General features: G+C 54.6%; 2 protein-coding genes across 2 annotated transcripts; both read right to left on the bottom strand.

The window, feature by feature from the left end:
- Window positions 1-1,336: 1,336 nt before the first annotated feature.
- Window positions 1,337-4,560, bottom strand: ADRA2B (adrenoceptor alpha 2B). The gene has a single exon (XM_082743299.1). The coding sequence runs from the start codon at window positions 4,557-4,559 to the stop codon at window positions 3,219-3,221; it is 1,341 nt and encodes a 446-aa protein (XP_082599425.1). The 5' UTR covers window position 4,560; the 3' UTR covers window positions 1,337-3,218.
- A 153-nt stretch (window positions 4,561-4,713) lies between these two features.
- Window positions 4,714-25,422, bottom strand: ASTL (astacin like metalloendopeptidase; the record flags this gene model as incomplete). Its single annotated transcript, XM_082743004.1, has 11 exons — window positions 4,714-5,051; window positions 5,198-5,275; window positions 11,829-12,218; window positions 16,969-17,120; window positions 17,207-17,288; window positions 20,080-20,261; window positions 21,041-21,158; window positions 21,622-21,712; window positions 22,926-22,987; window positions 24,608-24,733; window positions 25,377-25,422. 11 exons carry the CDS (start codon window positions 25,420-25,422, stop codon window positions 4,714-4,716), a joined length of 1,665 nt encoding a protein of 554 aa, XP_082599130.1.
- Between the last annotated feature and the right edge of the window lie 734 nt (window positions 25,423-26,156).

Below are 26,156 nucleotides of genomic sequence, written 5' to 3'. Positions count from 1 at the left end.
AGTGGGCACAGTGCCCGGCAGCCTGAGTTCTAGACCAGCTCTGCAGCCACCTGGATGTGGGGACAGGGGGCCAAGGCAAGTCTTCGCTCTCCGGCCTTCAGTCACTTCTTTAGTAAACTTGGGGCTTTGGACTGAGCTGTCAGGAATGGAAAACCTGTGGGAGCCAGGCCATCGCTTCCATCTTCTGGGGCAGTGACAGACACGATGGGTCTATCACCGTACTACCGCCGACCAAGCCCAGCCAGGCACAGTTTCAGAGTCCCCCACCGGCTGGCAAGTCAGTACATGTTTCTGAGCCTCAGTTTCCCCTGGACAAAATGGGCTGATACATCTTCTACACTGTGGGCATGAGGTTTAAACAAAGTACTTCGACAAAGTGCCAGAAAAGTGATCGGCTTGGCAGATGGGAACAAATAAACTACTTTAATCTACCCTTATCAGGCCTCAGGGCCCTGGCATGGGAAAGCCAGGTTAGTAGGAGTTGCTGGGAGCTCCCCAGAGCAGGGTGAGGCTTTCTCATCGAGTCCTCAGTGAAACCCCATGACACCATGTCTACCAGCAACCGTGGATACCCAGGTATCTCCACTGGTTGCCCGTGGCATGGGGGAATGTGAATCCTGGATGTGGGGGATGGCCTCCCATGCCCGGACCCTGGGACCTCACCGCTCCTCCCTCTGCCCCCTCCCAGGCCTCACCCTTCCCTGGGGCGTCCCCTGCCCTCAGAACCAGGCCACCCTGGGTCCGGGCCCCAGAGGCTCTCCTCACTGAGCAGGGACGGGATATCTTGGAGGCCGCATCTGGGAAACGACGAGACCGATGAACTGACATTCACCGGTCTTCCAACTCTGGTGTTCGTAACTGTATCTTAGTGTGGGAGAGTCTGAAGGCGGCCGCCCTCCTGCCCTTCCTCCCCATGCTCCCCACCCCCCAGAGGTGGTGTCCAACGCCCTCCTCTGGCTCCCAGCTGCTGCACGTGACCGCCATGCTGATGCTCCACCTGTCACAAATCCGCCAGACGCACCCTTTGCACATGCTGTCTACTGCCCAAAACACCTTTCCTGTCTTGCTTCTTGGTATACTCTAGCTCTTCCCCCAAGACCCAACCCCAAGGCCCCCTCCTCCTAGAAGTCCTCCTTCTCCCTTAGCCAGATGGCCAGTCTCAGGCTTCTCTGGCCACTGTCGTCCCACTGGCTGGTAATGATAAGGGATGCTGAGTGGATAAAGCAGGCGAGCAGGTGGGCACAGACCCCGGGGGGGAACGCATGCTTAGAGATAACCGCATAGCTGAGAAATAATGATTACTCCTCCGAGCTCTGGGCAACAAGGACACAGCTCACTTATTACAAAATATCCTTTATTGATAAAATACCTCAGACTTAAAAAAAAAAACAACAATGACAACAAACACCTGCATATCACAACAAGGTGGGGGGGAGGGGCACAGGTGACCACAATAGCACAAGTCCCATGGGACACACACAAGACCAGCCAGCAGATGTCACAAGTCAGCCACTCCCTTGGGCCCAGCCTCAGCAGCCTGGCCCCAAAGCCACGCCCTAGCCTCACCCTGAGGTGAGGAAGGAGTCCTGAGACTCAGTCCTGAGACTGAGGAAGGATCTAGACAGCCCCTCTCTCCAGGAAGGACTCTCTTTGGTCCCTTCTATTCTCTCCTCCCCAGAAAACTCTCTCGGCGCCTCTCCAGATCTGGCCAGGCCCATCAGAGTGCCCACCGGGCCTGTGCTTCTCAGCCCCAGCCCCATGCTAGCTGCCTGCTGGCTTCATGTCCAAGCCAGGCACTCCTTGGAGAATGGGAAACGTCTTTCAAATGCTCCCCGGTGTTCTGGGTGCCAGGTCCAAGGAATGGGGTGACTATCAAGAGGAAGAGGCCCCGGGAGCCCCATCCATGGGATGGAGCAACGTGGCTGGGTCAGAGATGGCCAGCTGGCCCCCATCCCATCTGGAAGAGGGTTGCTTAGACATCACAGGGGCCCACTGGGAACGTGGAGACCTGCCTATGTGCTCTGGTGGGAGGCTCCTGCAGGAGTCCCCAGCAGCCCACCTGGGGGTCTCCATCACCCACCCCAGGCTCTCATCCCAGACTGCTCCCATGGCATGGGTATTTTTAGCCCTCTTGGGAAAGCCATTAGCTTGCTTGATGACAAAAGACTTTTCCCCAACTGGGGGGCCCAAGTCACTGAAAAGCCCCTTGGTGGTGTGGGTGAAAACGTCGAGAAGTTGTCACGCAGCATAATAACTAAACCCTTGCAGGTGTGAGAACATGTTCTCGAAAAATCCTTTGACTGAAATAGTGGTTCTTTCTACCATTCCCCACTTCCAGTTTGGGGTAAGAATTCACACACCCCAGGCACAGAATTAAAGTCTATACAGGAAGACAGGTGGTGGTAAACACAGAGGAAGGAGATTTTTATATCACCAAATAATCACATTTTCTGGTTCTCTAGAGTGTTCCCCCATGGCACTCAAAGCTTTCTGCAAAGCCTTTCATCTCCCTGCAGCAAGTGGGCGGCAAGCCACCGTCGCCGGGTTTTTGCAGGAGGTGAATGCTAGTGATCAGGGATCTCCCGTTGAGGCAGAGGCCAGGCCCCCAGACCGCCCCACCAAGGCGAGGCATCCACCGGCACACGCCTACCTCCCAGAGGGGGGCCGGGTGAAGAAAATGATTCCAGAAAAGGTTCTGGCCTTTAAAGGAGCTATGAATCCAAAAGTAGATGGAAAGGGAAGAAGGCCCAGAAGCAGTGCCAGACCATAACCACCACCACCCCCCTAACCAGCGCCTGACAGGGACCACAGACATCCAGTGTGGATCCCTCAATCCTGCCTCCCCCTCAGTGGCAGGTGCCTCTGGGAAAAGTGGCAGGCTGGCTTCCTGCTCTCTACCCAGGGAAGATGCGAAACAAACACAAGCAAGTGACCAGCCAGGGAACGCAGAGTCCTTGAAGAAGGAAAGCCCTCCCATTGGCTTGCAGGGGTCTGGGATACTGGGAGGGAAGGGCTCTATCCTGGCCTGGCTTTGGAGGCTTCAAATGGACCCTGGTGAGCACCCCTGCCCCTACCCCTCTCAGGGGGCTCCCAAGATGAGGCCTGCTAGACCCAGGCAGGAACCAGAAAGCCCCAGGAGGTGGCCACAAAGAGGGCAAGAATCAGAGTGGCCCGGGTGCCACCTGGCACCAACCCCATGCGGGCGGCAGGCAGGTGGCTCACCATGCCGTCTGGGTCCACTGGCGGCAAAGGATCCTTCGGAAGGCACGGCGAAAGTCCTGGTTAAAGATAGTGTAGATGACAGGGTTCAGCGAGCTGTTACAGTAGCCAATCCAGAAGAAGAACTGGAAGAGGCCATGGGGCACCTTGCAGCGCTGCGGGCAGATGGCACCCAGACTGTAGCTGAAGAAGAAGGGGAACCAGCAGAGCACAAAAACACCAATGACCACGGCCAACACAAAGGTGAACCGTTTCTCCCGAGTCAGCTGTGCCCGCCGCCGCCACCACTGCCCACTCGCGGTGCCCACACCTCTGCTCAGGAGCACCTGGCCACGTAGGGTTGCCAGCACCCGGGAACCCTGTGGCTGCTGCAGGGGTGGGTTACAAGCCGATGCAGGAGAGGCTGGTAAGGCCTGAGGCTTGCTTTCCTCCTCCTCTTCCTCCTCCTCCTCTTCAGCTTCCTCCTCTGGAGATGCCCCGCACACACCTTCCTTCTGACTCTGGCCCGAGTTGGGACAGGCTGACCAGGTGGGTGGCAAGGCAGGGGTCCCGGGATCTTCAGGGGTATCCCCCTCTTCCTTCTCCCCAGTAGGCTTAGAGTGCCCATTGGCCTCCCCAGAAGCCACCAGTGAGGCCAGGGTAGGCAGTTTGGCCGAAGTCCCCGTAGGGACTGAGCGTGGCTGCTTGGACTCACCTGCCCCGGGGCCCCCCTTGGCCCTGGGACCTCTGCGGTGGCTGCGTTTGGCAATCAGGTAGATGCGCAGGTAGACGAGGATCATGATGAGGCAGGGTGCGAAGAAGGACCCGATGCTGGAGGCCAGGATGTACCAGGCCTCCTGGTTGAGTTTGCACTGGGGGCGCCCGCGGGGCTGGGGCCCTTGGTCGCCCTTGTAGATCAGCGGTGGCAGGGAGATGACGGCTGCGATGAGCCACACGGTGAGAATGATGCACTTGATGCGGCGCGGGGTACGCTTGGAGTTGTACTCCAGGGCCCGGCTCACCGCCCAGTAGCGGTCCAGGCTGATGGCGCATAGGTGCACGATGGACGAGGTACAGAAGAGCACATCGAGCGCCAAATACACCTCGCACCACGTGCGCCGGAAGTACCAGTAGCCCAGCAGCTCGTTGGCCAGCGAGAAGGGGATGATGAGCGTGGCCACCAGGATGTCGGCAGCGGCCAGCGACACCAGGAACAGGTTCTGCGGGGCGCGCAGCGAGCGGCTCGTCAGCACAGCCAAGATGACCAGCGCGTTGCCGAAGATGGTGAAGAGTATGAGGAACGTGATGACCGCCGCGATGGCCGCGGTGGCCTGCACCGAGTAGGGCTCCTGGTGGTCCATGGCGGGGCGGGACGCGCGGCCAGAGGGGACGCCGCTCGCCCAGCGCGTGCTCAGCGGGCGACAGCACTGTCCTACCCAGCTAGGCTAGACGGGAGGATCAACCCCCTGGCGGCGCGGAAGGCGCTGGAGCCCCATGGCCAGGCCCAACGGGGGCCTAGAAGATCGAGGGATGCCTGGGGCCAGCCACCGCCCTCCTACATCCTCTTCCACCAGCACCCGGCGTCCCTGCCGTCACCTTCGGAGAAGTTTTCCAAGTTGTCCCGTTGCCGTCCCCGCCCCGCCCCGGGACCGGGGGAAAGTTGCGCCCTCCCGCTCTGAGGCTGCTGGACCTACGCTGGGACGCGGGGCCCGGCGGGTCGGCCGGGGGGTCGCGCCACCGATGGTGGGAGGCGGCGCAGAGGCCGAGGCGCCGGTTCCGCTCGCTGGCTCTAGCCGGGAGCCGCGCCTGCAGGCAGCCGGCCGCGGCAGGGGAATGGGAGGAGAGCGAGCGCGCTGGAGGAGGGAGGAGACTGGAGGCGGGAGCAGGGGAGGGAGGCGGGGCGGGCGGGCGGACCCAGGATGGGTGGAAGGTGCGCCGGAGCGAGGACTCTCCGGCCGCAGCCTCCCCGCGACTCGGGCCTCCGCCCTGGCTCTCCTACCCGTTTTCTTCCCGGCCTCCGAGCCACCGGAGGTCCGAGAGACCGTCATCTGGGGTCTTCGGGACTCCGGGAAGGATCCTTGCAGAAATGGAAGGGCTGGTTCTCACGGCGGGGAGCTGGGACCGAGGCGGGACTTCTCGCCTGCAGACCTGGTCGGAGCACCGGGATCGAGGACCGTGGGCTCCGGCTGATCGCTCCTCCCGCCGCGCAGGAGACCCAGGGAGAGGCTAGGTGGGTGTGTTGGGGCACTGCAGCGCACTGAACCACACCACCTACCCGGCGCTCGAGAAGGAAGCCGAGTGGAAGGAGTAGGAGGGAACCGGGAGACTGTCGGAGCCCCTTCCCCAAGCGCTTTCTTGCCCCGAACGGACTCCGTCGGGTCTGCAGAGCCCCGGGGAGGCGCGCATGGCCGGGTTGCGAGCGCCCCCTGCTGCCGCCCGCGTGTCGGTAGTCCTCGCCGCGCTCTGCGGGCACCGAGGTTCCCTAGGCTGGTGGGGCGGGGGAGTGCTCAAAGATTAAGGACTTCAGCTGTACGCCCCCACCCCAACCCCACCGCTGCCTCGGTTTCCTCCACTAAGGGCAAAGAGGTAAGACGAAAACTGGCTTGGATTCCAATCTCAGCTTTTTTTTCTTTTTAATTTATTTATTTAACAGACAGAGATCACAAGTAGGCAGAGAGGCAGGCGGAGAGAGAGACGGAGGAAGCAGGAAGCAGGCTCCCCACTGAGCAGAGAGCCCGATGTGGGACTAGATCCCAGCACTCTGGGATCATGCAATCTCAAGCTTTTTAACACAGCTCAGAGAAAAAGTAGGTCTCAGGGGCAGGTAGGCAGGGAGGAGCATCGCTTTGACTATGTTGTCACACACACACACCCCGCATTCCTGCGGACTCTCCCCCCATAGTCACACCCCTCTTGGAGTGGCTGTAGAAGGAGCTGGGTAAGAAATTTCAGATGAATCACCCCACCCCATCGCGTCCCCATGCTAGATTCCAAGAACCTAGGCTCCCCCTCTGGCACCCTTGGCCCTACTCTCCCTGTGGCCACTGCCACCAGCACCAGCCTGGGCAGCCTCAAGAGCACATTTTTTTTCACCACTCCTAGAGCCCCTGATGTCATGCCCCAGGCCTTGTATTTATAGCCCGTGTCTCTGCAGGACATCCTCTGTATAAATAAGCATCAAGCCACCCCGAAAAGTAGGGCTCCTCGGACCAGGACTTGAGATAGCGTGCGTGCTGGACCTTCCTGCCTCCCTGCTCCGTCTTCATGAGACCAGAGAATGACCTCACAGTGCCCACAATGTCTCACCCTTCCCCAGCCTCACACAGCAGGGGTGGAAGGGTTCCTTGAGCGAGGGCTGTCCCCACCTCCTGCCACCTTACTCAGCACCTTTGTGAAGTCTGAGCGCCCACAGCCTGATGGTGGGAGAGGTCAGCCCCTCCAGAGACAGGTTTTACAGCTCACCCCCACCTGCTGGCTGGGCTGACCAGAGATGGAGGGGCCTTAGCAGCCCCCTCCCGGAGGCTGGCCTGAGGGACCACTTTCTCACCATCTCCAACCACACTCACACTGGGGGGCCAAAGGGTGTCTCCCCAGACACTGCAGTCAGCATCAGCCCTTTGTTTCCTGGCCCAAGTTTTCCTCGAAAGGCACCAGGATCCCGAAGGAGCTGTGGTCAGAGCTGCTCAGACTCTGTCCCCTGCCCCTTCCCTCCACTTGGGCCTTCCCCAAACAGGCAGCCAGCTCTGGATCCACCAAGTGTCAAGCCCTACCGGGCCCAAACCCCGTGGGGACAGCCAGGGACAGTCTACAGGCATCTGTGAGGCTCAGCCCCAGCCCCAGGGTCTGTGTCACCTGCTGCTGCCTCCCAGCCCCACCTCCCAGATGTGCAGTGGGCTCTTGGGGGCAGTGGAAGCCATTACATAAGTTGATTCCCACCTTCTCTGCAGCTCTCTCCCCCATACACACCTTCTGGGGCTGCCTGCTGGCTCCAGCCCTGCATGAAACTGAGCCTCAGGCCATAGCTTCAGCTATTCCCAAGCTAGAGCTGACCTTCCATGGTCATTCCATTCCACCAGTGGTAGGAGCTGCCCCAGAGCAGCACCAGCAGGGCACTGGCCTGCCATCCTGGCTGCACCAGCTTACCTAGTGGTCCCTGGACATGCCCTGAGCTCCCACATCTCCGGTCCTTCCCAGGAGCTGGTTGCTACTTCTGTGCTTGGTGGCCCTCCCACTCTCCAAGGTCCACTCACCTCTCACCCACCGCCCTTCCAGGGAGAAAGAGGTACCCTGCTTTCCAAGTTCTTTGACACCGTGTACACAGTACCACGGTCACACCCAGAGAAGTACTGAGAGGCTGGTGGACGGCAGCACACATCCCTTCTCTGTCCCCAGTACTGGCCAAGGTCCCTGAATGAGGAGGGGGAGTGACAGCCTGGCCCCAGTGGGGGACATACATGAGCCTCTCCCCAGTACTGCCCAAATGAAGGTATCCCCAGAGGATGCCCTTGGAAAGGGTTGGGGGGAGGTTACCTAGTACCATCTTTTCCAAAGACATGGGAACATTTAGGGACATGGGGATACCTTAGCTGAAAGCCCTGGAGCTTCATATCCAGGCCTGAGTGCCAAGACTGGCCCCAGATTCTCCTGTGCCAGGGCTCCATGGGACTGGGGCCCAACTGGGCTTCACTCCCTGGCTCTCCCCAGAAGCCCCCACTTTTCAAATCCCTAGGGCCCTCTCCTCACACCACCCCTTAGCCCCAATCTCCCCACCTTCCCAGTCCCTTGATTCATGCCCTCCATGATGCAAGTCCGGAACCCTCTCCTCCAGTGCACCTCACCTGACAAAACCCCAACCCTGGGCAGACCTCAATCAGCCACCTGGCTTTGCCGGAGCAGCTGCTCCTTCTGGAGCGAAACACTCCCAGAATCGACAGGCCTCCTTTAACGGCATGACCACACATCTCAGACTTCCCTAGGGTACTCACCTTCCACGCCCCCTCCCAGTATCAGTAGCCCGCTCATCCTTCTCGCCCACACACCCTCCCCCACTCCAGGACGTGACTTGGCCTCCAACCTAGAAGATGAAGGCCCATAGGCAGGAAGTTCCCCAGACTCACCCAAGCTCCAGCTCTGCTGGGAAGGCAAGACCTCTGTAAGGATCTCAAACCCTCTCCCGTCCTCCAGGACTCTGCTCCTGCAGTCACCCCCTCCAGCGTTATGCCCCCTCCCCTGAGAAGCCCTCTATGCCACCTGCCACTGCCACCATCTTAAACCATTCTCTGTACAATCTCTACCCCCCTCAACACCCTGCCCTCCACTGAATCTATTCCTGATGGGTCATTCGTGACTCCTGACTCCACGTCAAGTGTATCCTCCTAATTTCTCAGCAAGATTTTAGACCACAGAATGTTCCCTTCCCTGAGAACACGGCAGGCTCGAGACCACCCCTTCTTTCTTGGCCTCTTTTTCTCCCCCAAACTCCCAATCACGGATTCTCACTGAGCGGGATATTTCCCCCCCTTCTCCTCCAGGAACATTGGGCAATGTGGCACCTGGAGACATTTTTGATGGTCACAACAGGAGGAAAGGGGTTGCTGCTAGAGTCTAGTGGGTAGAGGCCAAAGATGCTGCTGAACGTCTTACAAAATAAAGGACAGCCCCTGCAACAAACTATTATGAGGTACAAAACACTAATAGTGCTGCCCTCAGGTCACAGCACCCCTGTTAGTCCTGGGGTCCCTTGTCTTCTGGACCCAAACTTAGTAATTTAATCCAGCCCCATAACTCCCACCTAGATGCTGAGGATGCCCTGAAGTCCATTTCCTGCCCTGAACTCCAGGCTCATTCAGCCCATACCTTCCCTCACCTCCCGAGGTCTCCACGCCGTGCTGTATGTGGTCCCCTCACCCCCTGCATCCTGTAAGCAATGTGATTGCCTTAACTGTCAAAGCATGTTCCAGAATCCCCCACTCCACCCCCTCCCACAGCCCCATTGCTCTGGCTTGCACAGCTATAATGCTTCCCTGCTGTTCTCCCTGCTTCTAATCTACTCTCCACGGAGTATCCAGGAAGGCTTTTAAAAGCTTCTATCTTATCACTCCCCTCCTTAGAATCCTCCAGCAACCGCTCCCTGCTGCTCTTGGAATAAAATCATCCCTCTCTATCCCTGCCCTGCCAGCCTCCCTGTCCTACCATACATCATCCCTCCACTCCAACCTTAACTCCCTCCTGCCTCAGGGCCTTTGCACTGGCTATTTCCTTGGATTGTTCACAGAGTAGTCTCTATCATTCAGATTCCAGTTGCGATGCCAACATCCTAAAGGAACACCCTCCTCCATCACTTATAAATCCCTGATGACTTCTTTTATTTACTGTCCATCCTTTGTCCACCCCCAAATAAACTCCACAAAAATGGAAACCCTGCCTTGCTCACCATGCTACTTCCAGTGCCCATAGCTGAGCCAGCCTGGCACCTAATTCAACAGAGTGTGTCGAATAAGTGAATAAATTGATGAGTGAGGCCACGTAATTATGTGGCTGGGGAATAGGGAATAGGCCCCAGACCCCGGGATGGGTGGCTAGCCACCGGGTTCTGGTTAACAGCCAGCATCCCATCCATGGCATAATCCCCACACCAGGGCTTCAGGGGCTGAACCAAGGCTGGACCACGCGGGCAGGGTGGGGCTTGTGGAACAGGCCTGGGGAATAGGGTCTGTAGTGACAGCTGGTTTCAGGGCGGAAGGGTAAGAATAGCCCTGGTGATGACCCTGCTCACCCCCAAAGAAGAGGTGGGGAAGCACTCTTCCCCTTGAGCTACCAGGCTCGGCCAACCCTATGGTCTAGAGAACCCAAATTCTGGAGAATCCAAAAGCCACGTCTTAATGGAGGCTAATGGCAGGCAGCGTCTGAGAGCTGCGAGGGCCTCCAGGGCACAAAGCTCCTCACAGCCTCTGACGTAGCATGGCCACCAAGAAAGCCCAGCCCAGAGCCAGAGGCCTGGCTCTAACACCGAAAGAAACCCACAGATGGATCTTTCTCTGATCAAGGGGGCCGCTGTGTAGGCTTGGGCCGATCTTCTGCTTGGGAATCTCCCAGGGGAATGGTCACCCTGGTGGGAACAGGGCCAGAGCCACTCCTCACTCCCTTTAGGCTCACTCAGCCCCTCTCCTCTCCTGCCTGGGGTCAAGCAGAGGGATCAAGTGTTCCCGAACCCATGATCTTTCCCTGAGGCTAATACCTGAGACCAGGCCCCTGCTCAGTCTGAGGAAATCCCAGACTCAAGACAGAAACCCAAGATGAACTGAGGGCAGAAGCTCCACCCACGCCGGAGCATAGCCTCTCATCCCCAGACTGGGCCCAGGAGGCGGGCAAAGGCCAAGATCTTCCCCAGCACTGAAACACCACAAGCCTCAGCCCTGCTCCCTCAGCCCTGCCCCTCTGCTGCCCTGAATCCCTCTTCCCACCCCAATCCGAGAAGTGGGTGTAAGGCCCTGAAGTCCCCGCCCAGGTCAGTCAGCAGGGTTACATGGACTCATGCACAGCTCAGCACCTGGTTCCTGGAGCAAATACCCAATTTTTATTTCTGCCTTCCCACAGAATATCTGAGGCACTTGGCACCACAGGGCCGGGATACGGGCTCCTACTTCCCCCCCCTACTCCAAGCAAGGCTTCTGACAGGCTTCTGACAGGGAACCAGAATAGTGCCTCCCCAGGATTAAGGGGCTCCTGGCCTGTAAGCATGCCACGCCCCCCCCCACACCCCAACTTTCTTCACTCCTGGAATAGCCTTCACCCAGCAACAGGAGGGAAGGACAGGGCTTTGCTGAAGGAAGGAAAACAGGTTGACCACACACACACCCCACCCCAGTCCCTTCCCAGCCGCCAGGGACTCCCAACTTAACTCTGTGACCAAGCCCCTGGCTGGTAGAGGGAGTGGGGGAGGGCTCCTGGGAACAGAAAGCAGGGTGGAGAGGAGGTTTGAGTCCTAGGTCCAGAGCCTCCCATTCTTGCTGAGCTCCCCCACTGTGCAGTGCTGGAGGCCTCCTCCCCTGCCTCCTCACCGCCTGGGATAACATTCCTGTCACTGGAGCCTCCCTGCACTGCAGGGGAACAAGCTGAAATCCCCTGGGGGGCGGAGCTGGAGGCTACAGATTCCGAGCACTCAAACACCAGGGATGTGAGGCCACTCCCAGGGTTCCAGCTACAGGCTCCTGAAAGAGGGGCAGAACCTGAGCATGCTGGGGGAGCTGAAACTCACCTACAGGACTCCCAGAGTTCTGGAGCCCTGGAGAATATCCTCTCCCCTTCCCAGCAGCCTCCAGGGCTAGGGCAGAAGCTGAGAGCAGGCAGAGCCAGGTATCTCTTGACAGGCCTGTCTTCCCCTGATAGACCTAAAAGTTCCCTTTGTCCCCAGGAGCCCTCAGGAGAACACATGGGGAAGGAAGGGGCAGAGGGAGAGTCCTAGGCCTCAGACAGGGTAGCTAAATTAGGGCTGGAAGACCAGACACTGCCCAGAAAGGCCAGGGGTTCTACAACCCTGCTCTTCTAGGCAGAAGTTGCCCTTCCCCCTTGGGGACAGAAGCCACAGGCTTGACTTCTGGGCATCCCCCTGAAAGGACTTTCAGGTATACCTGCTCCTGGCAGATCTGGGTTCCCCAAAGCATCCTGGATAGGCACTAGCTGGCCTTCTGCCTCTGGAGATGTGGTTGGGGGTACAGAGGGTGCTTGGGCCAGTCGGGACATCTCTAGAACACCAGGAACACCTGCTCCAGGCCTGGAGTTCAGGGAAGAAGCTGGGGTCTGAGGAAGCCTTGCAGAGGCCCCCACAGTGACCTTCCTCTGCGCAGGGAGCTCCCAGCTATGTGAGCTCTCTCGGGGCCCTGCAGCAACATGTCGGCCTCCTGCCTTGGGGCCACTGGTGTCGGGGTTCCCAGATTCTGCCAACAATGCCTTCAGAAGCCGTTGCAGGGATGGTCTAGGGGCAGGAGTAGGGCTCCTACCATCACTGTGGGGCTGGAATCCTGCAGCAGGAAAGACAGGAGGTTATGTCCCAGAATCGCAGGAGGAAAAGGCACCACCCCACTGTAGAGCCCCGGAGCCATCAGCCAGCCTCCTTGTTCACAGCTTACTGGAGACAGCCTACCACACTCCGCTCAACACCTTCAAGACCCATATTCTCAACTCCCACTGAAAGACAAGGACCACAGAACCATCCTGTTCCCTCCCTTCTTGGTCTCATTAGTCCCCACCAGCAAGTCAGGCCATGGGCGTCCTCCATGATCTCCCACCTATTCCCTAGGCTGCTGACGGTCAATGCACTGGAGAGCCAAGGGCTGACGGCACTGAGAGCACGGTCCCCCCACCTCCTGGGCCCTCTGTACTGAGTGACCCCCTGCCTCTCCCCCCACTTTTGAGGTCTTCTGCAAAATTCCTCTCGCACTTGTAACTACCTCCATCACGGTCGGGCACATGCACTCAGCAAGACAGGGCTGCCTCGCTCTTCACGGCCACTCCTGGACCAGGGTCCCAGAGTTTTAGACAACTCTTCATCTTAAGCCCAAGTTCTAGCTGGCCAGACCCCTCTACCACACCTTGGTGCTGCCTCTCGCCCCTGTCGCACCCACCCATGCATAGAAGGCTTCACAAGGAGCCCAACCTTCCATTGACAGACACTGACCGTATCAGGACTGATCTGCTTCAAACAGCAGTCTTCCCCCTCCTGGTCCCAGCTCGCCCCCCTACACCGGGCAGTGCCAGAGACCACCACAGCAGCCATCTCCGCTCCTGGCCACCCCCTCCTGTTCTTCTCAGCTCTCTTGTTTAAGTATCACAAACTCCTGCTCCACTCCAGCTCTGCCACCTCCTCACTTCCAGACCATTCTACACAACCACCTTGGGCTCCACAGCCCTCACTGCAAGGACTCCTCAAGCACCTTGCCCACAAAATCCCAGTCCTGGAGAACCAAGTTGCCGACTGACGCTGTGCCTCCCCCTGGCTGCCAGCTGTCCCAGCACCACCGACCGCACTATGGGGTAGCTCTAGCTGGGTTCTTCTCCTGCCAACTAGACGGCAGCATCATGCCTTTCCCTTCACATCCATCGCCTTCTCCCCAACCTCTAGGCATGCTTTGTGACTAAAACCCTCAGAAGCCCATACATCAGCATATTAAGATCTACATGCAAGCTTAGGTCCGATCCAATCTCCCTTCTCATTAGGTCCAAGGAATCTCTGACATGTTCTCAGAGACCCAACCACCAAGGGCAGCTCCTACCCAAATGTTCTAGATATTATTCCCTCTGAGCTGTGCATTTTTTCCCCTTCTCCATTGGGTCATCATTTCAGCATCCAAACAGGCTTGAATATCTACCATCATGATAAACCTGCTGTCCTCATAGTAGTCCAAACTCTAGAATACCCACCAAGCTCTTGCCACATCATCTATTTTTTAACAAAACAAAACAAAAAAGTATATAGTATGTGATGTGATGTATGGGAAAGAATAGCATAAGAAATGGTGCTAGGGGGCGCCTGGGTGGCTCAGTGGATTAAGCCACTGCCTTGGGCTCAGGTCATAATCTCCGTGTCCTGGGATTGAGCCCCGCATCGGGCCCTCTGCTCAGCAGGGAGCCTGCTTCCCCCTCTGTCTCTGCCTGCCTCTCTGCCTACTTGTGATCTCTCTGTCAAATAAAATGAATAAAATTTCTTTAAAAAAAAAATGGTGCTAGAACTGGATACTCACATGCAAAAGATTTAGGATTAAATCTTCAGGAACTTGGGTTAGGCAAAGCCTACTTAGATAGGACACCAAAAGCACAATTAAAGGATAGAGATGTTAGACCCCCATCAAGATTAAAAATTTTTGTATTCAACGGACACCATCAACCTACAGAATGCGAGAAAATATTTCCAAATGACAAGTCTGATCAGGGACATGTATCAAGAATACACAAATTGCTGCCTACAACTCAGCAATAGAAAGACAACCCCAATGAAAAGGTGGTAAAAGGATTTAAACACATATGCTCTTGAAGAGTATATATAGATGACCAAGACGTATATGAAGAGATCATTAGGGAAATGCAAATCAAAACAAGGAGAGATGCCACTTCATACCCACTTAGGATGGATGTAGTCTGAATAGAAAATAGCATGTGTTGGCAAGGACATGGGAAAATTCGAACTGTCATACACACTCATGGGGGTGAAAAATGGTGCAGCCAATTTGGAGAAACATAGCCCTTAAATCTGGAGTTATCAAGGACCCAGTAATCTATCCTTAAGTGTATATCCAAAGGAAGACACCTGTTCACATAAAATCTGATATACAAACGTCCGTAGTAGCATTAATCATAATAGCTCAAGAGTAGAAATAACCCAAATATCTTTCTCAACTGACGAACAAAATGTCCTATGTCCATACAATATGTCCATACAATGTCATATGTCCATAGGACAATATGTCCATACAATTGTCAAATATAATTTGACAATAAAAGAATGAAGGACTCCTACATGATGCCATATGGATGAGCCCTGAGAACATTATGGTAAGTAAAAGAAGCCATTCAAAAAAGATCCTATACTGCAGGATTCCATTTACATGAAGTTTCCAGAAGAGGCAAACCTAGAGAGACAGACCATAGATGGGCAGTTTCCTGGAGCTAGGATTAGGGACGCTCACACACACATGAGGGAAGCTGAAGGGCTTGTGTTTACTTCTCATTTGGTTTCCTTTGTGAGGTGCTTGTTTGGTCTCTTCCTGTTTTTCTACTTTGTACTTCCAGCTTTTTCTTATCATGTATATTAACTATATAACATATTATGTATTTGGGATACAATTAATTATGTGTTACAAAAGTCCTCTTCTGACTTGTAACATTGTCTTTTGATTAGCAGTTTTACTAGAATAACTACATAGGAGATCTTAGTGTAGTTGGATTCATGAATCTTTCCAGTTTTATGGGTTCCTTTGTGTCTTAAAGAAATCCTTACCTATCCCAAGGTCATGAAGGTTTTTACTATGTTTTTTTCTCCCCCTAAAGTTTATTCTATTTATATGTAAGTCTTGTATATATCTGAGAGGAATTTGTGCATGAGTTGGGAATTTTTTTATATAGTCATCTGAGAGCCACTCAGTGACTAGTCTATTCTTTTCCTAATGATCAGCAGCACCCCTTCATCAAGGTTCCACTTCTGAGTAGAAGTCACTTATGGACTCCCCGTTCTGTTTCAATGAGCAATGGTCTATCCTAGACACATTTTATGTACATGCATTTCCTGTATGTATTTTATATGGATACATTTGTACAAATTTTTTAAACTATATATCTTGATATCTGGTAGGGCAAGTCCCTCCATTTTATTTTCCTTCAAGAGTATCTTTGCTATTTGCCTTTTGTATTCTAATTTTTTAAATATTTTATTTACTAGTCAGAGAGATGGCCCAAGCAGGAGTGGCAGTCAGAGGAAGAAGCAGGCTCCCTGTGGGACAAGGAGCCCAACAAGGGACTCAGTCCCAAGACTCTGGGATCATGATCTGAGCCAAAGACAGATGCTTAAATGAGTGAGCCACCCAGGCATCCTGCCTCTTGTGTTTTCATATAAGTTTTAGAATCACCTGGTCAAGATTGCCAAAAAGCTTCTTGGGATTTTCAGTAGGAACTGACAGACTCTATAAATCAGAATTGACACTTCTACATTGTCTTATTAATGAACAGGATACGTATCTCTTATGTATTTAAGAAACTTTCATGATTTTAATGAAGGTTAATTTTCCATAGAACTTTTTACAGAATTTCTGTCAGATTGATCCTTGGGACCTTATTGCTATTATAATGGTTTTTTTCTTATGTTTTCCAACTATTGATGTAATCATAAAGAAGTTTCTATACAACTGTCTTAAAATTCTTATTGCTGGGACATCTAGGTGGCTCAATTAAGCATCTCATTCTTGGTTTCGGCTCAGGTCATTATCTCAGGGTCATGGTGTCAAACCACACACCAGACTTAGGGGAAGCCTGCCTGAGATTCTCTCCTCTTCTCCCTCTGACCCTCCTCTCCAAAATGAATCTTTACAGAATAAGAAAATTCCTATTGTTTCCAAAAGTTTGTTAATAGGTGTTGTTGCTTTCAATATAGATAATTGTCATCTATGAGCAGTGACAGTTTTTCCTCCTTCCCAGTCTTCAGACTTTTCATTATTTCTCTTGCTGTACTGCAACGGCTAAGACCTTCACTACAGCATCAAACAGACAGGACAATAGTGAAAAAACTTGTTTTGGTCCTGATTTTAGCACTTCTACATTAAACATGATTTTTGTTCTGGATTTTTGGTAGATACCCATGTTAAGGTTGAGAAAGTGACCTCTATGGACATCTGGGGTGGCTCAATCGTTAAGCCTCTGCCTTTGTTTGGCTCAGGTCATGATCCCAGGGTCCTGGGATCAAGCCCCGCATCTGGCTCCCTGCTCTACGGAAAGCTTGCTTCTCCCTCTCACACTCCCCCTACTTATGTTCCCTCTTTTGCTGTCTTTCTCTGTCAAGTAAATGAAAAAGTCTTTAAAAAAAATGACTTCTGTTTCTATTCACTAAGAGTTTTTAATCATAAGAATTTTCAAATACTTTCTCTAAATCCCTTGTACGGAACCCCTGACAATTTTGCCCTGCTCACCTCTGCAACCTCAGTCCTACCACTTCACCCTCATGAACGCCACCCTCCACAGAGGAACCTGCTCGAGATTCCTCAGATCACCCTGCCCCTCGTCACTCACCACCACGGGGGCCTTGGCCACTCGGGTTGCAGTCGTAAAGCCTGAGGACCCGTGTGATGTCCGAGGTGCTCAGATTCCATCGCTGGCCAATTTGGACACTGGGAGCCCAGAGGGGTGTGATGGTGGGCAACCCCCGCCGGCTGAAGGCAAACCTGAAACCCAGCAGGTAGGGAATGGAGTCCAGAGCACAGTGGGGGCTGGCAGGGCAGTGAAGGGAAGAAGGAAAGGGGGTCCTCACCTCCCATAGTGCAGCACTGATGAGTAGTCATAGGGCACCAACATGTTGCTGCTCTGAGACTTGATGAAGTTGATTTCAAAGCCTGGGGGCAGGGGTGGAGAACAACCACAAAACTTGGTGATGCAGGGGTGGGGAAGAGGGTGGGGGAGGGAGGGGTTAGGTGTTAGGGACCTTCCAGGAACTTGTAACCTATGCGAGCTGAGGGATCTGAAACCATACCCAGACATGCCCCCCACACAGTACCAGTCCCTGGTCCCCACTTCCTTGGTGCCTTCATTGCCTACTCCTCCCCTCCCCAGGAGGGGTCCAGACCGGCACTAGCTGATGTGGAAGCACAGGGACCTCATGATTTCCTGAAGAGTGTTCTCCACTTCCTGCCCCATTCAAGCCCACCCAGATGCAACAGTCTTTGTAGAACCTACACTTTCCACAGAGTCTCACACTACTGTGTGTCTTCAAAACAAACACACACACACACACACACACACACACACACACACACACACGAGAGAAAGAGTACCACCTACCCTTCAACCAGCTCTCAAGACCCACCAGCCCATCACCTGCACTTGAACTCCCACTCCCCAGCAGTAAGCCACCTGTTCTTTCTGCCCTGGGCCAGCACACCTACCCCCTAGGTTGGAGTCCAGCACTTCCCCACTGCCGGAGCACTCACTTTTCCCCTGTCACTGCCATACTTGCCTCTAGAGAGTTCTTCACCCTTCCCTTTAAAAATCCTTAAGATATTAAACAGTTTTGAATAGGCAATATATTTATCTGGTTCAAAAGTCAGAAGATGTGGAAATCTATAATAAGCCTCCAACTCCTACCCTTTCTGAGCTCCTGTCTCCTCACGCCAGTTCATTACTGCCATTAGTTTGTATATCTTAGCAGTTTGTTCTGTACAGAATATAAATGTATTCTCATTTTTCTTCATTCTTAATAAGTGGGGAAAATTGCTTAAGAATACCACTTGAGGGGTGCCTGGGTGGCTCAGTGGGTTAAGCCTCTGCCTTCAGCTCAGGTCATGATCTCAGGGTCCTGGGATTGAGCCCCACATTGGGCTCTCTGCTCAGCAGGGAGCCTGCTTCCCACTCTCTCTCTGCCTGCCTCTCTGCCTACTTGTGATCTCTCTCTCTCTCTCTCTCTCTCTCTCTCTCTCTCTCTCTCTCTCTCTGTAAAATAAAAAGTCTTAAAAAAAAAAAAAAAGAAAAAAGAAAACCACTCAAGTTTATGAGTGCTCTTGGTTTTCTAATTCATTCGTTTCGGTCTTTAACTTAATTCTTTCTTGCTTTACTTTTTCTTAACTTAGATTGAAATGCTTAATTTTTTTCTATTTTTACTGATAGAAGTATTTAAGTCTACATATTTTCCCTGAGAATTGATTTAGCTGAGAACCATCAGCTCTACTGTGCTAGGATTTTTGTTTTTGTTTTTTTAAGAATTCCTGCAATTCTTTAACCCTGGAGCTAAAAGAAAGGGTTATTGTTGTTTTTTAGACTTTAATTTGTAAGTAGAAGAAATTTTTAGTTTTATTATTTTATATCATGATCAAAACATTTGAATTAATTCTTTCAAATTTGAAGTTTTTCTGTCATAGGGTAAGTTTTCCCAAGTATCCCATGAGCACTTAGGAAGGATTCAAGTCTCTATTTGCAGGGTATAATCACTGTTATCATCCCCTTCCTTAGGCTAATCTCCGGTCTCAAACTCCATCCCTTGTCTCATTGTAAGGTGCTACCTAAGTCCCTCCCACATGGCACCCTTTCTTTGGGGCTCCATGCATGTTGGTCTCTTGAGTACCCTCCCCTGCCCATTTCACCTGGTTCTCCTCACAACAGCAGAGGAGGCACTCCCACCAGAAGTTCTCTGCCTACAGGAAGCCTTCCAAGCCTTCTCCTTACCCTACATTACCCCAGACCAAATTCCTGATCATGTAGTTCCTCTACTTTCCTCCATCATGAAGCAATGGCCTCTATTCTTCTTACCTCCTTACTCAGCCTGCTCCCCCCAATCCTGTCTTCCAAGCAAGCAACACCACCATTCCTGAGATCAGATATCTGGCACACAGCACCTGCTCACTGGTACGCAACACAGTGGCCCACTCCCCAGACCAGCCCTGGCTCTGCCGCTGCCACCTTTTGGGACGTGGTCTCCCTGGGCTTCCTCTGTCCCCCATGCCCATTGTTGCCCAGCTCACAAGGACTGAGCCCCTGCAGGGCTGTCCTCAGCCTCCTGCATCAGACACTTGGCACACACAGCCCACTACTTCCAGGGAACACAGCCCCTGCCCCAAGCCCACCCAGCAGTGTCTGGTGCAGGAAGGACTGAACAAGGGTCAGAGGATACCACCAACTCCATTCTCAGGTGCCTGGCTATGACCATGAGGTTTAAAAAGAGACAGACAGACAGACAGACAAAGCAAATAGTGATGCTCTAGCTCAGGCAGGACTGTGGGTGGGCAGATGGAAGGCTTATAGCCCAGGGCAGTGGTATCTGGACCACCTCCAGGTTTCAAAGCCAAGTAGGAACCCCTCCTCCCCATGGTAGTCAGGCAGATGGTGGGGAAGATGGATAACCTTCTTTTTTTCTTTTTCTTTTTTTAAGATTTTATTTGAGAGAGAGACAGTGAGAGAGAACATGAAAGGGGAGAAGGTCAGAGGGAGCAGACTCCCCATGGAGCAGGGAACCTGAAGCGGGACCCGATCCCAGGACCTTGGGATCATGACCTGAGCTGAAGGCAGTTGCCTAATCTGAGCCACCCAGGTGCCCTGGATAACCTCTTCTAAAGTGACAGGCAGCTCAGGCCCTGGCCCATGCCCTCTTACCCCAGGATCCCCGGTCCAGCCTGTGCTGTGCACAACTTGGCTTACCTGGGAGGATCTCATTCCAATTGATACGAATATAGCGGTCCCGATCAGCCCGTGAGTGCTCATGCCAGAAGCCCAGCACATGCATGAGCTCATGCAGGACGATGCCCGGGCCTTTCTGGAGACAAGTGGGTGCTAGGGACACCACCTGCATCCCTCCACTGCGTCCCACGCTGGAGAAACACCTGCAAGGCCAGAAGAGCGCATGGGGTAGACACCAGCCCAGAGATCCAGAGCAGACCCAGACACCTCCTTCCTCTCCCCCACAACATCCTGAGATGAATGAGCACCAACAGGTAGCCCCCATCCTAGATTCTAGTCCCAGGCCTGAAGTTCCCAAGTCCCTTCACTGCCTGGCCATCTGTGAAATGGGTACACTGAATTCCCATTCCCAGCCTGCGGTACAGGAGGATGGAGGGATGGAAAGGAGCATCGATAACAAAGCAGCACTGAGCAAACATCCCCATGCAGAGGCCCCTAAGTCAATGCTTTCACGTATGATCTTTGGTCCCTAACAAGCTAGAAGTGGGTACTGCCATCATCTCCCTTTCAGAGAAGGCAAGAGAGCCTCAGGAGTTGAGACGGCTGGCTCCTCCTACACGGTAGAACCTGGATCGGAGGCCAGGTGGGTCCCACAGAAGCCGAACCCCCTCCCCAGACCATGAAGCCTCCTCACAAGAAGGTTTTGTGGGGAGGGTCAAGTATCCCCTTCTCCTTCTCCACCTTCTGTCCTAAGTATCTGTAGGTCCAGCTCCCACCCAGCAGACCACTCAGTGGGCAGGATGGCTCTGGACCTGGGAAGACTGGCCCAGAGACAGGCTTTAGACAATGGCTTGGGTGAATCCCGGCTGAACCCCAAAGAACGCAGAGGAAACCCACACACACAGTGCACACACGCATGTGCGTGCACACACACACATGCACGCTTGTGCACGAGTGCACACACATGCCCCTGAGCACGTACCCAGACATGGGGATGATGGAAATGAAGTCTCTCTGGCCCCGGTAGGCAACAAACCGGATGCATGTGAACCGCTCAAACTCGGCAAATGCCCTCAGGAGGACCTCACGGCTGGCTTTATCTGGGGGAGGCGACACCGCGGCTGAGCCTCCAGCGGAGACCCTCCCGGAGCCCTTGTGACCCCTGGCAGGCCCGCATGCAGGGTGGGAATGGAGCCTCCAAGCATATTTCCAAAATGGAAAGGTCAGGAAAGGGCAGCCTGAGTGTCGAGGGCGGGGGTGGGGGAGTTGGGTCCCAGACAGGCCCTGGCTGTGCAGCCTTGGGTAGCTCCCTGTCCCCTGGGCCGTGTGGCCTTGTGATGGGGGTATAGAGGACTGTCTGTTTCATCAGCTCTTCCGGGCTCTCAGCCCTCCCAGCTCCGGAGGCACTCAGGAATAAAAGCTTCTTGGGGAAGGGCTCTTTGGTAGTGGCAGCAAGTAGGGGCAGAGGGAAGAACCCCAGAGGAGCCCAGGCTACACGGGGGAGGAAGAATCTAGAACAGGGAGGCCCACAGCTCCTGGGACCGAGCGCACACGCTCACTCACCGTACTTGCTGGAGAGCAGGAAAGGGACCTCCACAAACCCCCTGTTCTTAGGCCACTTGTTGCTGCTCACTGAGAACACCTGGAAGGGACTCTGAAGAGAGGGCAGTTCGGGGACGCTGGGGACACAGGCCAGCCAAGCTTCTTGCCCCCAGAGGTGCTGCGTCTCAGGCCCCAAAGGACCCAAAAGACCGGAGAAGCAGGACCCAGGTATAGGAGGGTGGGGACAGAGGGGTGGGACATCTGGAGGCCTGCTAGATGAACTACAATACACAACGCGAGCCTTTTTCTACAGAAGGGATCTGTATCTTATTCCGTCAAGCATAAGGACAAAACCCGATACTTGTTCCTAAAGAGGCTGACTGGGAGTGCCAGCTCCCCAGGGTGCCCATGTTCAGAAAGACTCAGAGCTCCAGCAGCAGCCCTGTCCTTCCTGAAACCCCGCTGTCAGCCAAGCATCCCTGAACCCCCAGGGAAAGATGAGGCAGGGTCCTTCTCAGGCTGATGGCCTTAGCAACTCCTTTTCCACCCTTCTGCCACCCGGAACCCTGTGAGGCGTGGGCTTCATGGCATCCTGACCGGTCCTGCCCCATGGTCTACCAGATTTTTACTGGATTCTGCTCTTCCTGTCTTCACTGGGTGACCGGGGACAGGAACCTCACCCCATCTACCAGCTCCAGGCTTTGGCTCTGCAGCCCAGCCTCATGTTGGGCTAACAGTGGGCAGCCTCCAGCCAACAAAACGAACTTGTTCTCACCAGGTCACTGTCCTGTTCAGGAGGATACCTCTCCCCCCCCCCCCCAGTCACTTAGAAGATGGCCCTGTTCTCCTAGACACCATGCATTCTCATCTCCCCCCAACAAGTCACCCCAATTCCTTCCCAGCCTTCTCCCTTTCTGACTCCACCCCTCCCGAGAGGGGGATCCCAGACCATGGTTACCACCACCTCCTACAGCCCCACCAACCCCTCTGCCAGTCTGCTCATCTCTTCATTCCATTACTTCCTGAGCACCTGCCCTGGATTGAATACCAAGCCGGATCCTGAGGGCTCAAACCACCTCCTTCAGGAAGCCCTCCCAGGCGGACTGCTGTTAGCACTGTAGATATTACCCTCCCTCCCATTCAGTCTGGCTGACTCCTACTAGAACATTCCCTGTGACTTTAGCAAGAAGGGATATCTATCACACTATGAGCAACAGAAATGACTCCCTCACGTATCACGCCCGCATGACAGAGGCTGGGCTCAAAGGCTTCTAACGCTCTCTGGGAAGTAATTCACACCCATGTGTGTACATGATCATACTCACTGGTCGAAGGATATCCCCCTCCAGGAGGAAGCTGCTCTCAGGGGATTCCTCTGGGATGAGCCCTGGGAAGAAGGGAGGGATGTGGGTGAGTTCATGCCCCCCCCCCCCGAAACCAGACTCTAGGGACAGGCTCAGCAGCAACCCCAGAGTCTGGCTTTTCTGATTGGAGAAAGTCTTCAATCTACAAACATGCATGAAGCTTCTTTGCCCGATCTCATCTCTCCTTTGTTAAAACACAGTCCAGAGCTCCCCCAACCCATGCAAATCCAGTTCCAACCCCTCCCTCTATGTTTGAGTCTCTCTGCTAATCAGGAGCAGTCTTTTCTTCAGCTGTCCCCTACGTCCTCCCCATCTCCAGCTCAGGCCACCCTCTGGGAGCACGCCCTGGGTCTCCTGTCCTTCCTCATCCACCATCTAATTCCTACCCATCTGTGGGACATCCAGGGCTCTCGCAGTGATGTGACCAATTCCAGCTCGCACCAACACAGAAGGAAGGCGTCCGGCACCCACTGAGTCGGTCACTCTGGCTCACTCCCTCCCCACATCAGCCTGTCTCTGCTTCTCTCTCCAGTCACAGCTGGCAGCCCTTCTCCCCAGCCTCCTTACTAAAAGGTCAGTCCTGGAAGAGACTCTAGCCTTGGAAGTGCATTAGGTTGGGTTCCCTAGACACAGAGCCTGAGCTGACGAGGTACCTGCAAATAATTTATTGCGAGGGCGGGGGGGGGTTACCAAGGAAGACCCAGGCTCTGCTGGAGTACAGCCTCAGCCTCATCCCACAGGAGCTTGGGATCACAAAAGGCACCACACGCTTGTCTCCATGGCCCCTGTGAGCCACTGTGGGCGGGAGAGGGAGTAGCTTCCCAGGCATCCCTGGCCAAGGGCCTTCAGCTGTGAGGCCTTAGCAGCCCACATTCCCAGCAGCTGGGGATGGCGCGTGCTTCCCAGTAAAGTGCATCTCAGGTAGCCGTTGGGCCTCCAGCGGCCCTGGCTGAGAGTGTCCTCTATGGTGGCTGAAAAAAGAAAATCAATGCCGGGGAAGACCCAGATTGGCTCTAGCTACCTCCAGACCAGTCACAGTCACTAAAAGGTGGCACGATGCCCTGCTCCTGCCCAGCCATGCTAGGGTTCCAGGTCGCCTCACAGAGAAAGAAGAGCCAGACCACAGGGTCATCGGAAGATATTCATAACTCCAGATAAAGTCACTCCGTTCCCCCAACGCTTCAACTACAACCTCTGGACTCCAGTCTGGTCCCCCCCTCCCAAGCAGCTTCATCCCAGATTATCCATGTTCTCTTTCTTCAGCGTCGACCCCCAGACAGGGAGGCGGGAGGCCTCCTGCGGCTTTGGCTTTGCCCACCCCACCCCCAGCTTACACCTGCGGACAATCCTGCCCCAGATGGCGGACAGCTCAGACACCCACAATGACTTCGCTCAACACCAGATGGAGTACGCCAAAGACCCCTACTTTTCTCTCTTCTTAGAAAATAACAGTCCGGTAGAGAAGATACAGAAACAAACTTTTTTAAAAGCTGCCCACAGAACAAGGAGAGGTTCCTCCTCTAGAGCCCAGTGAACGGGCATCTTTCCAGCTTATTCTGCTTGGCTGCGTGTTCAGCACAGTCCTTACCACACCACATGGACTCAGAGCCCCTCCACCTCCCAAGACGACACCGTGCCCTCACCTTGGTTAATCGCAGGGATGTCCTTATCCCAGGATGTCTGGGTCTCCTCGGGGTTGAGGCCCTCTGAGTAGCTGGTTCCACAGGCTTCTGGGGAAGTGCAGGCTGAGGGTGCTCCTAGGATCAAACCTGCAGATAGGTGGGGACCCATGATGCCCAAGGTGCCCCTCATTGGTGAGAGAGGACAATAGGACATGGAGGGAGGGGGGTATCAGACAGCCAGAGCCAGGCCCTTCCCAAAGGCAGGCCTCCAGAAAGTTGTCCTCAGTCCCAGCTGGTGACAGACCTAGACAACTTTGAGGAAGGAGCTCCCTTAAGGGGACCAACACTGGGCTCCGAAAGGCAGCCCCTGGCTCGGAGTATCTGTGTGTGGGAGCAGAAGAGAGACGGGGACAGACCTCAGATGCCCACAGTGACGGCAGTGTGGGCTAGCCTGGACCCTGCCCCTACCTACCTTCTCAGCCCAGACCTCTGGAAAATGGACTCGGACTGGGCCAGCCTGGCACACCGGGCAGAACAGAGACCTCTGGAGTGCCACACCTGCTCCCTCCTGCCAGGCAGGCCCTTCTGGCAGGATCTTCAGGAGGCCTCCCCTGGTGCCCCTTGGAACTGACTTCTGGGAACGTCCCTGGAGAGCCCGTTTTCTGAGCTATTCAGACCCCTTCGGATCCTTCGGATCCCTGCGGGCTCCAGCCACACACTTCCCTCCTATACCCAAGCTTTGTAGCTGGAACCAAAACTCCAGAAGAGAAGGGTGAGGCAGCGCTCTTACCTGGCAAAGAGAGCAGACCCAGCACCCATGGCCAGAGGCTGCCCATGTTCACGCAGTCTGGGGTGGGCCCCACCGGTCCCGCAGCAAGCTGAAGCCCAAACACCCGGAAAGACAAGCCCGCCTTGCCGCCAGCCCTACCCCGCACCCACCCCCCCCCCCTTAAATAGCAGCTCCTCCAGCCCCCACCTGCAGCCACTCCTCAACCAACCCCACCTGCAGCCCAGCTCCATCAACGCCAACTGCAGCCCTTTACCGCTCCTACCTGCGTTCCCCTCCCCCACCCCCAGCCCACCCCCAGCCCAGGCCCGAGCTTCAGGACCCTGGTCAAATACCTCCCCACCTGGCTGAAGTCCGGGAGAAGGTGAGAAACTAGGCACAAAGCACCTTGCAGAGAGGGAGGGTACCACTCCGGAGGGCGCCTCTTCTGAGGTCCCCTCCCACCACCAGGGGGCAGGGAAACATCACAGAAGGGTGCTAAGGCACTCCAGGACGGCCCTCATCCTCCAACAGTGGGAGATCCCTTTCCTGCCCCCTACCCTGCCGCCCTGCGCTCACACCTGGAAAAAGCTGCCTGAGACTCTGAGGCACCCCCAGCCTCTCTGGAAGGAGGAAGGGGTCACTAATTTTTATAAGCTTTTACTTTAGTTTACATAGAGGGAAGTGCACAGTCCCAAATGTGGGAACCTAGGAAAGTTTACACACTGAACGCCCAGCCTAACCAGCGCCCCAGAGAAGCCTGCCATGTGGAGACGGGGAGCTTCTGGATACCTGCCCCTTGTA

Source organism: Mustela nivalis (genome assembly GCF_964662115.1).
Source record: "Mustela nivalis genome assembly, chromosome: 8".
Lineage (NCBI taxonomy): Eukaryota > Metazoa > Chordata > Mammalia > Carnivora > Mustelidae > Mustela > Mustela nivalis.
This window is presented reverse-complemented; position numbering and strand designations above follow the sequence as displayed.